This window comes from Camelina sativa, chromosome 6 (genome assembly GCF_000633955.1).
Source record: "Camelina sativa cultivar DH55 chromosome 6, Cs, whole genome shotgun sequence".
In the NCBI taxonomy this organism is placed as follows: domain Eukaryota; kingdom Viridiplantae; phylum Streptophyta; class Magnoliopsida; order Brassicales; family Brassicaceae; genus Camelina; species Camelina sativa.
The window spans coordinates 2904234-2915669 of record NC_025690.1 but is presented as its reverse complement, the minus strand read 5'-3'; the positions used below and the strand labels follow the sequence as shown (position 1 = coordinate 2915669).

Below are 11436 nucleotides of genomic sequence, written 5' to 3'. Positions count from 1 at the left end.
GACTTCAATATTAGGAGAAGTAGAAAGAGGATCTTTGAGACTTAATTGTCTAGTTACCTTTACAACCTTTTTTTCTTCTTTTTTTTTTGTCAAAACCTTTTTTTTTTCTTGAGATTTGAAACAGAGAGTTTTCAGATAACTTGGAGATATGATACCGTGCTGCAAAAGTTTCAAATCGGTTGCTCAGATTTAAAACCCTTGTATTCTAGTATGAAAAATGAAAACCCTAGTAATCTTGTGATGTGTCTGTGACTCTTGTGTGCCTCACCGACTCACCTTCTATTGTGAGCTTTCTTCGTCCTAGATTCAGCTGAAAATTTGGGCTTGTGGGCAATAAGTAGCCGACGGTAATACGTACAATGATTTCGCTACATGACGTCTTGTTACGGCAATTACGTCTCTGTGCAAGAAAAGGAAAAAAGGATAAATCTTCACTTACTAGGCACAGTTAACATAGCCAGAGAGCTCAAAGAGATTGCAGGTAACAAGCACTGAGAGAACACTAGAAACACACATTATTTAGCTAATTGCATTACCGCTGACACATCAAATTACTAACATTATACATTATTACTGAAACCTTACTGCGTGGTGCTTCATAAAAACTTGACTATATATTTATCAGATTCTTGAATAGAAGTTCTTCAGCGTGAAGGTGAGTGAGAATCAGACATTTCATTTGACCCTTATGATTAAAAGTACTTCCACATTATAGGACATAAGTATATGTCTCAATAGAGCTTAGGGATCTACTTGTAAATATTATTAAACCCTAGATCTTTCTTGTACTATATATATGTGTATAACTCATTCTTAATGAGATAAGAAAGATTCAGATCCTATATGGTATCAGAGCCAACGATCAAAATAACCCTAATTTTTTTTTTCTAAACACACACGATCGTCGTCATCATGTCAACCTCTGATAACGTCTCTCCATCATCAGGCGAAGTCATCAGGACTGGATCCGCTCCTCTTTTCATCATCAACACTAGCAATGTCGCCAAACTCAATGACACAAACTAGTTGATGTGGAGTCTTCAGATCCACGCTTTAGTTGATGGTTATGAACTTGCTGGATACCTCGATGGATCCACCGCTGCTCCTCCTCTCACGACAATAACCGGGACCACATCCGTTCCAAATCCTGATTTTGCCATCTGGAAACGCCAAGATCGTCTCTTGTTTAGCGCCCTGCTTGGAGCCATGTCTCCATCTGTTCAACCTTTGGTCTCACGTGCCACCACGACTGCTGCTGTCTGGGAAGCACTCGCCTCTACCTTCGCCCAACACAGTCGTGGACATGTTCAAGGCATCAAAACACAAATCAAGGTATGGACCAAGGGAATAAAAACTATTGATGAATATATTCGAGGTCTTGTTATCCGCTTTGATGAACTTGCAGCCCTTGGTAAACCTATGGATCATGAGGATCAAATTGAGAAGATACTTGAAGGTCTTCCGGAGGACTTCAAACCTGTTGCTGACTAGATCGAGAGCAAGGACTCTTCACCGACCATCACTGATGTTCATGAGCGTCTCCGTAATCGCAAAGCCAAACTACTTGCTGTTGCTGCTACTACTCCCACTCCTTTTCCCGTGTCTGCGAATATTGTTCAACACCGCCAAAACAACAACACCAACAACTTCAACAATCGGAACAACAACAACCGCGTTCGCTCACAGCCACAACGCTTCTCCAACAACAACAACACAAACTGGCAGTCCTACACCGGCAACAACAACAACACCAACAATCGGTCTCCTAGACCCTACCTGGGCAAGTGTCAACTGTGCCACACCCAAGGACATAGCGCTCGACGCTGTCCTCAACTGCTCTCCATGCAATCTGCTTCCTCGAGCAACTCCAGTCCGTTCACGCCTTGGCAACCCCGCGCTAATGTGGCTGTCGTGGTCGATTCTGGCGCCACACATCATATCACTTCCGACCTCAACAATCTCTCCTTGCACCAGCCCTACAATGGTGGTGAAGACCTGAACATTGCTGATGGTTCTACCATGCCTATTACTCATACTGGTTCCATGCTTCTTCCCACTCAAACTCGTTCTTTACAGTTGGATAAAGTCTTATGTGTTCCTGATATACATCGGAATCTTATCTATGTGTATCGTCTCTGTAACGCTAACCAAGTGTCTGTTCACTTCTTTCCTGCCTTCTTTCAGGCGAAGGAACTGACTACGGGGTCCCATTACTCCAAGGCAAAACTGAAAACGACCTGTATGTGTGGCCGCTAACACAACCGATGGCTATGGCCATGTTATCTTCATCTGGTCCAAGAACAAGTCTCCTCTCATGGCATTCACGATTGGGTCACCCTTCTCCTCCAATTCTCAACACTATTATTTCTACTTTTTCTCTTCCTGTTGCTTCTTCTACCTCCAAACATTTATCTTGCTCAGATTGTTTTATTAATAAAAGTCACAAATTACCTTTTACACAATCTTCTTTCACCTCCACACATCCTCTTGAGTATGTTTTTCCCGATGTATGGACCTCTCCTGTTATCTCTACTCAAAACTACAAAAGTTATCTTGTTCTTGTTGACCACTACACTAGATACACATGGTTATATCCTCTCCAACACAAATCCGATGTCAAAACAGTATTCTCTACCTTCAAAGTTCTCGTTGATAACAGATTTCAGCAACGTATTGGGACATTATTTTCTGACAATGGTGGCGAGTTCATCGCACTCCGGCATTTCCTCTCCTCTCATGGTATCACTCACCTCACGTCCCCACCACATACTCCAGAACATAATGGTTTATCAGAGAGAAAACATCGCCACATTGTGGAGACAAGTCTCACTCTCATGTCGACGGCAAATTTACCTAAGGACCATTGGCCATATGCTTTTGCTACTGCGGTATATCTCATCAACAGGCTGCCAACACCTGTTCTTGGTAACCAATCACCGTTTCAAAAGCTCTTTAAGGCATCTCCCAACTATGAGAAGCTTCGGGTTTTTGGATGTTTGTGCTTCCCTTGGCTAAGACCTTATATGACTAATAAACTCGATGCTCGCTCTCTTGGTTATGTCTTTCTTGGTTACTCACTGACGCAAAGTGCTTATTACTGTCTTTATATCTCGTTCGGTCGCATCTATACCTCTCGTCACGTCCAATTTGTGGAGCATACCTTTCCATTCCGTCAAACAATGCCGCTGCCCACCAACGAGACACCATCATCCTCGAGCTCCCCAACAATGTTTTGGCTTCCTTCATCCCCATCGGTGCCGCCGTCGCCGGTGCCTTCACCATCCTCATCACCGTCACTGACAGTCTTACCAAGTGATGACGTCGCTGGTTCCTCGCGACCACCAATTTTGTTCACATATCAAAGACGTGCTAAACAAGTCTCAAGTCCACCAAGGTACAACTATTAAGCCACACGATTCTCCGCATCTAATCCACCCGTCTCCGACACCTTCATCGCCGACGATGAGTTGGGACCCCCCTCCACAGATCCTCACCCGCCGTCCTCTACCCCTCCTCAAGTATCGTCTCCTAACTCTATCATCTCCTCTTCTCCATCCTCACCCTCAATTTCTTTGGAGCTTACTGCTCCTCATGAAAATGAGTTGAATCCCACAACTCAGACACACTGTCATCTTCCTGAGCCCACTGCTCGACCACAAAATGAGTTGCAACCCACAACTCAGCCTCAACCATCACAACACCCCCATCCACGCTGAGCCCCTCTTATACGACCACATAACCAAATACAACATGTTGAACCAATCCCAAACAACCATAAAATGCAAACTCGTTCCAAAAATAATATTAAAAAACCCAACCCGAAATTTTGTCTACACGCAACAGCTCGCAAATCTTTATCCCCTGAACCAAAAACGATTGTTCAAGCTCTTAAAGATCCTTTTTGGGGACGGGCATGTTCAGTGGAGTATGATGCTTTGGTGGGTAATAATACGAACTCCCTAGGATGAAACTCTGATGGAGGCTGATGACAGGTAAGTGGCGACGTGAATTGATGGTGATGATGCACAAGTGGATTGCGAGTGACGGCAGGTGATGTTCGAGAGAGAAAGGCAATGATTCGATGGTGAGAAGTGTTAGATAGTTATATGGATTCGAAAATAAATTGAAGAGTTTCTTAATCACAAAATGTTTAGAAACTCGGAATCATGAACGCATTCACGAGTTCGGATTGAGAGAAGAAAAATTCAACAATACTTGTTACATAAAACTTCTTCGCTACCAAACAAGGAGGCGTCGCTTTTGGGTTTTATAATCAACCCTAGGGTTCGACACTCCAAACAACAGGAAGTTCAAAATAAAACAACAAGGCGTGTAAAGGAAATAAGAAAACAACGAAGCGTCTAGGTGATCTGTAGTAGTACAGAAGTCACTTGTATTAGTACATTATTCCCCATTGGTAATGACTTCTAGATAACTCGACGTAGTGATCCATTTGCCTCATTAAAAACCATACCGAGAAAACCCATTGGGACAAAACTCAGCTATGGGAAAAAGAGTACAAACTTCACACCTAAGTTATCTAGTTATCATTACCGGGTGAAGTCTTCAGGGTGGATATGTTGAAGACTTGGATCCTCGGTAGATTGAATGACCCGTCAGCTATGAGTGCATGAGCTTCCTTGGCCATCTCCTTAGCTCTTGAACGAGTGATCCTTCCCACGATCTCCGGTTTCTCTGCAGCTTCTGTCTCCTTGCTGGCCACGATCATATCATCCTCCCCCTCTTCAAAAGGATTTGTCCTCAAATCGGGATCTGCATAATAAGGAAGCAAGTCAGAAACATTGAATGTTGAAGATATATTATACTTACCTTGAAGATCAATCTGGTAGGCGTTGTCGTTGATCTTCTTGATGACTTCAAATGGACCATCAGCTCGTGGTAGAAGCTTGCTTTTCCTCTCTTCTGGGAACCTATCCTTGCGTAGATGAATCCACACCAAGTCTCCTTCTTCGAAAACGATCTCCTTTCTGCCCTTGTTCGCATGTTTCTCGTACTGCTTGGTTCTTTTCTCTATGTTCTCCTTAGCTTTAGCATGTATCCTCCTGACCTGTTCAGCCTTTTCTTTGCCATCAAAGCTACACTTCACACTTAAAGGTAAAGGAATCAAGTCTAGAGGTGATTGTGGATTAAAACCATAAACAATTTCAAAAGGAGAGAATAGAGTAGCAGAATGCTTAGCGTGATTATATGCGAACTCTACGTGTGGTAAACATTCTTCCCATGACTTGAGATTGCTTTTCACTAAGGTCCTGAGGAGTGTAGATAGCGTCCTGTTCACCACTTCGGTTTGCCCATCTGTTTGCGGATGACATGTGGTTGAGAATGATAGCTTGGTTCCGAGTTTAGCCCATAGCGTTCTCCAGAAGTGTCCTAGAAACTTAGTATCTCGGTCTGAAACGATTACTTGAGGTATTCCATGCAGACGTACTACTTCCCTGAAAAACAAGTTAGCTACAATAACAGCATCATCCGTCTTGTGACTGGCAATGAAGTGAGCCATTTTGCTAAACCTGTCAACCACAACGAAAATCGAATCTCTACCATTTCTGGTTCGAGGTAAGCCAAGAACAAAATCCATAGAAATATGAGTCCAAGGTTGAGAAGGGATAGGGAGAGGAGTGTACAAGCCGTTGGGCTGTACTTTACCCTTGGCCATTTTGCAGATATGGCACCTAGAACAGACTTTCTCAACGTCTTTCTTCATTTGAGGCCAATAGAAGTGTTCTTGCAGTCCAAGTAGAGTCTTTGACACTCCGAAATGTCCAGCTAGTCCACCTCCGTGAGCTTCTCTAATCAACAGTTCCCTTATGGATCCTCTTTGTATGCACAATAGATCCTTATAAAATAGATATCCATCCTGCCTATAGTAGTTTTCAAAAGCAAACTTATGGCATTTGCCATAGCTCTCAGCAAAATCGATGTCAGTCTCATAAAGTTCTACTATTTTATCAAAACCTTCAAGCTTAGAAGACAAGGTAGAAACGAGAGTGTACCTCCTGGATAATGCATCTGCGACTACATTATCCTTACCTTTCTTGTATTTAACCGTGTAGGGAAAAGTTTCTATGAACTCCATCCATCTGGCATGTCTCTTGTTGAGCTTCTGTTGTCCTTTGAGATGCTTCAAGGACTCATGATCAGTATGAATAACAAACTCCTTTGGCCACAGGTAATGCTGCCACGTTTAAAGAGCCCGAACCAAGGCGTACAGTTCCTTGTCATATGTAGGATAGTTTAGCGTCGATCTTCCTAGCTTCTCACTGAAGTAAGCTATTGGCTTCCTATCCTGCATCAAAACAGCACCTATACCCACTCCGGAGGCATCACATTCAATCTCAAAAGTTTTCATAAAATCAGGAAGTAAGAGAATAGGGGCAGTGATAAGCTTATCTTTTAAGGCTGAAAACGCCTTCTCTTGTGCTTCCTCCCATCTGAATCCTACATCCTTCTTGATAACTTCTGTAAGTGGCGCTGCAATAGTACTGAAGTCTTGGACAAATCGTCTGTAGAATCCTGCTAGTCCGTGAAAGCTCCTGACTTCTGCCACGTTTTTGGGTGTTGGCCACTCCTTAATAGCCTTGACCTTCTCATCGTCCACTCTAACTCCTTCTGCACTGACAACAAAGCCTAGAAAAACAACCTCAGTAGTACAGAACGAACATTTAGAAGAATTAGCAAAGAGGGATTGAGAACGAAGAACATTTAGAACTTGGCGGATGTGTTTAAGTGTTCTTCTAGACCTTTCCTGTAGATGAGGATGTCGTCGAAGTACACAACCACGAAGACGCCAATGAAAGATCTGAGAGCATGATTCATTAAACGCATGAAGGTGCTAGGAGCATTGGTGAGACCAAACGGCATGACTAGCCATTCGTAGAGCCCTTGCTTGGTCTTGAAAGCTGTTTTCCATTCATCTCCTTCCTTCATTCTGATCTGATGATATCCACTCTTCAAATCGATATTTGAGAAGACTGTTGACCCACATAGCTCGTCCAACATGTCATCTAATCTCGGGATCGGATGTTTGTACTTCACTGTGATATTGTTAATAGCTCTGCAGTCAACACACATCCTCCATGAACCATCTTTCTTTGGTACGAGCAAGACTGGTACTGCGCATGGACTGAGGCTCTCTCTGATGTGTCCCTTGTTCATCAAATCTTCTACTTGTTTCTGCAGCTCTTTAGTCTCTACATGATTGGTTCTGTAAGCTGGTCTGTTCAGTAGAGCTGAACCTGGTACCAAATCGATCTGATGCTCTATCCCACGTATTGGAGGCAAGCCTGGAGGTATCTCTTCTGGAAATGCATCCTTGTACTCCTCTATAATCTCTATCATCTCGCGTGGAAGCTCTTCTGCTGGCTTGGTACTAGCGAGTGTCTCTTTGTAGACAAACATGAATGTGGTCATCTCTGGGTCAAATAGCTTATTGAACTCGCTGTGATTGATGTACAGGCTGTGAGACACTTTCTCTGTATCCTTGCGGTTCATGTGAAGCTGATCCTTGTAGATCTCGCTGGGTGTAAGTGGTAGAAGAGTGACCTTGCGTCCTTTGAACTCAAATGACTGCCTGTTGGTGTAGCCATCATGAAACACTCTTCTGTCAAACTGCCATGGTCTTCCCAAAAGAATATGACTGGACTTCATCGGAATCACATCACAAAGCAGCTCATCTTCATACTTCCCAATTGTGAGTTTCACTACCACTTGCTGTGAAACTGTTAAAGCTCCTTTGTTATTCAACCACTGTAGCTGATAAGGTCTTGGATGTGAAGTGGTCTTGAGATTAAGCTTCTGTACCATCTCTTCACTAGCAGCATTAGTACAGCTACCACCATCAACGATCAAGGTGCAGACCTTGTCTTGAACCATACACCGGGTGTGGAAGAGATTCTCACGCTGTCCTCGATCATCTGGATGAGTCTGAACACTTAAAGCTCTGCGTGCTACTAACATCTCTCCCATGACTGCTGGTTCACCTTCTTCACCTAAATTAGACTTTTGTTCACTCTCTGAACTGTCTATAGGCACAATCTCTCCTTCTTCTTGAAGAAGAAACATCTTCTTGTTAGGACAGTCTCTGGAATAATGCCCCATCCCTTGGCATTTGAAACACCTGATATGACTTGTAGAGGTGCTACTCTTGGGCTTGAAATCGATCTTAACTTCCTCTTTGACTGTGGCTGTCGCGGGTTTGCTGTCCTTGGTGAAGGCGGGTTTACTGAACTCTCTTGGCTTGGGGATGTTAGGCGTAAACGTTGACCTCACTCCCTTTATCTTGATCTGTGATTCAATTAGCTCTGCCTTATGTACCATTTCTTGCACATCTTCATAGTTCTGCAGCTCTATCTTGTCTTGAATCTCTCTGTTCAAACCTCCAAGAAACCTAGACATAACCATGTCTTCACTTTCTCTCAGATCAGCCCTGATCATAAGCGTTTCCAGCTCCTGATAGTAGTCTCTTACAGACTTAGTGCCTTGAGTGAGACGCCTCAGCTTGTTAAGAATCTCTTTATGGTAGTGTGTAGGCACAAACTTCTTTCTCATCTGCGTGACTAACTGTTCCCATGTAGTGATAGCAGGCTCTCTCTGTCGATGTCTAGTGAGTCCCAACTGCTCCCACCACAACAAAGCATAGCCATTGAATTCAGATATGGCTATCTTCACCTTGTTCAACTCATAGGTACCTTGAACTTGAAAGTTCGACTCCATCTTCCTTTCCCAGTCTAGATAAGTCTCTGGATCATTGGTACCATGGAACGAAGGATACTGAATCTTGAGATGATTCAGCTGCTGCCTCAAAGGATCATAATCCCTGCCGTGATCTTTGTTTCTGTTTCTCCTCATTGTCTCTTGGCTATGATCTGAGGCTTCCTCTTCTTCTGAATACTCTCTATCTGTATCAAAGTATATTCGATGCCCAGCTACTTGTTCAGCTCGTCGTGGGCGTGTAGGATCTCTACCAGTTCTTCGATGCTCTCTTTCTGTGCTTTGAGTGTTTCTTCTCTGATTGAAACAAGTCTCTCTTCCCCCAGTAGGTGACCTAGCTGTTCTGATCCGTGTATGTTTGGAAGAAGCTCCCACGTGTGCCTTTCCTTTAGCTAAGCGGAGAGCCTCATTAGGACTCGGCGGTTCTGAAGAACTCTGATCTGAAGCGCTAGTTGCTTGAGCTATATCTTTGATCTGCTTCTCAAACTTGTTACTGAGCTGCTCCATCTGTTGCTGGAACTGAGTAGACATTGTCTTGTTTGCTTCTGTTATTTGCTTAGCCATGGCTTGGTTCAAAGCTTCCATAGCTTCTGGAGAAAGCTCCATTGTACCTGCAAAATAAAGAAGAAAACTCGAAGTAAAACGTTCCTTGAGTGAAAGAACAAAATAAACTCTAAGACTCGTAATCTAGACACAAACGAACAACAAAAAAAACAAATCCTAAAACTAAACAAGACTCACAACGAAAGCTAAAACAGCAAAAACTAACACAACAAAGGATTAAACAAATGAACAAAATCAAAACAACACAAAACGAGATTAAGGTTTAGAATCGCTCAGCCTTTGGCACAGAGTTGGCTCTGATACCACATAATACGAACTCCCTAGGATGAAACTCTGATGGAGGCTGATGACAGGTAAGAGGCGACGTGAATTGATGGTGATGATGCACAAGTGGATTGCGAGTGACGGCAGGTGATGTTCGAGAGAGAAAAGCAATGATTCGATGGTGAGAAGTGTTAGATGGTTATATGGATTCGAAAATAAAGTGAAGAGTTTCTTAATCACAAAGTGTTTAGAAACTCGGAATCATGAACGCATTCACGAGTTCGGATTGAGAGAAGAAAGATTCAACAATACTTGTTACATAAAACTTCTTCGCTACCAAACAAGGAGGCGTCGCTTTTGGGTTTTATAATCAACCCTAAGGCTCGACACTCCAAACAACAGGAAGTTCAAAATAAAACAACAAGGCGTGTAAAGGAAATAAGAAAACAACGAAGCGTCTAGGTGATCTGTAGTAGTACAGAAGTCACTTGTATTAGTACAGAAGTCATGGTGACTTGTACATTATTCCCCATTGGTAATGACTTCTAGATAACTCGACGTAGTGATCCATTTGCCTCATTAAAAACCATACCGAGAAAACCCATTGGGACAAAACTCAGCTATGGGAAAAAGAGTACAAACTTCACACCTAAGTTATCTAGTTATCATTACCGGGTGAAGTCTTCAGGGTGGATATGTTGAAGACTTGGATCCTCGGTAGATTGAATGACCCGTCAGCTATGAGTGCATGAGCTTCCTTGGCCATCTCCTTAGCTCTTGAACGAGTGATCCTTCCCACGATCTCCGGTTTCTCTGCAGCTTCTGTCTCCTTGCTGGCCACGATCATATCAGGTAACCGAAGAAGTCAACAATGCGTTTCTTCAAGGAGATCTAACCGAAGAAGTCTACATGTCTCAACCACCAGGCTTTATTGACAAGGATCGCCCACACTACGTCTGTCGGTTACAAAAACCTATCTACGGTCTTAAGTAAGCTCCTCGCGCATGGTATATGGCTCTCAAACAACATCTCCTTGACTCTGGTTTTACTAATTCTCTTGCGGATGCGTCCCTGTTTATTCATAGCTCTGGCTCTCAACTCACATATGTCCTTGTCTACGTTGATGATATCATCGTAACTGGAAGTCACTCAAGCACCGTTCATGCTGTCCTCACTGCTTTTGCTGATCGGTTCTCCATCAAGGATCTCGTTGATCTACATTATTTTCTTGGCATCGAGGTTTCTCGATCCAAACGTGCTATGCATCTTATGCAACGGAAATACATCAATGATCTCCTACTCAAGACCAACATGCTCGACGCGAGGCCTGTTTCCACGCCTTTAGCTACAACACCGAAATTGACCCTCACAAGTGGTGCTCCTCTAGATGATCCTTCAAACTATCGCTCTGTTGTGGGCAGTCTTTAATACCTCTCGTTTACTCGTCCAGATACCTCCTATGCAGTTAGTCGCTTATCTCAATTTATGCATCGCCCAACACAAGATCATTGGCAAGCTGCAAAACGATTTCTTCGATATCTCGCTGGCACTCCGAGTCATGGTATTTATCTACATGCCTCCTCTCCCAACTCTTTACATTGTTTCTCGACGTATCCTGTTAAACTACACGGATTCTCTGATGCGGATTGGGCGGGTGACACTGATGACTACATTTCTACCAATGGCTATGTTATTTATCTTGGTCGCAACCCAATCTCTTGGTCCTCCAAAAAGCAGTCTGGTGTTGCTCGCTCCTCGACGGAAGCAGAGTATCGAGCAGTTGCAAACACTGCTGCAGAACTCCGCTGGTTGTGTTCCCTGTACTCTGAACTGCGCTTGCACCTCCCCTCAGCTCCTGTCATCTACTGTGATAATGTT

The 11436-nt window shown here is 43.4% G+C and overlaps 2 protein-coding genes across 2 annotated transcripts; both read left to right on the top strand.

Annotated features, from left to right (window-relative positions):
* LOC104793898 lies at window positions 1030-1491 on the top strand. Its single transcript, XM_010520320.1, has one exon. It carries the CDS (start codon window positions 1030-1032, stop codon window positions 1489-1491), a length of 462 nt encoding a protein of 153 aa, XP_010518622.1.
* On the top strand, window positions 10570-10986 carry LOC109133272 (uncharacterized mitochondrial protein AtMg00810-like). The gene has a single exon (XM_019246260.1). The coding sequence runs from the start codon at window positions 10570-10572 to the stop codon at window positions 10984-10986; it is 417 nt and encodes a 138-aa protein (XP_019101805.1).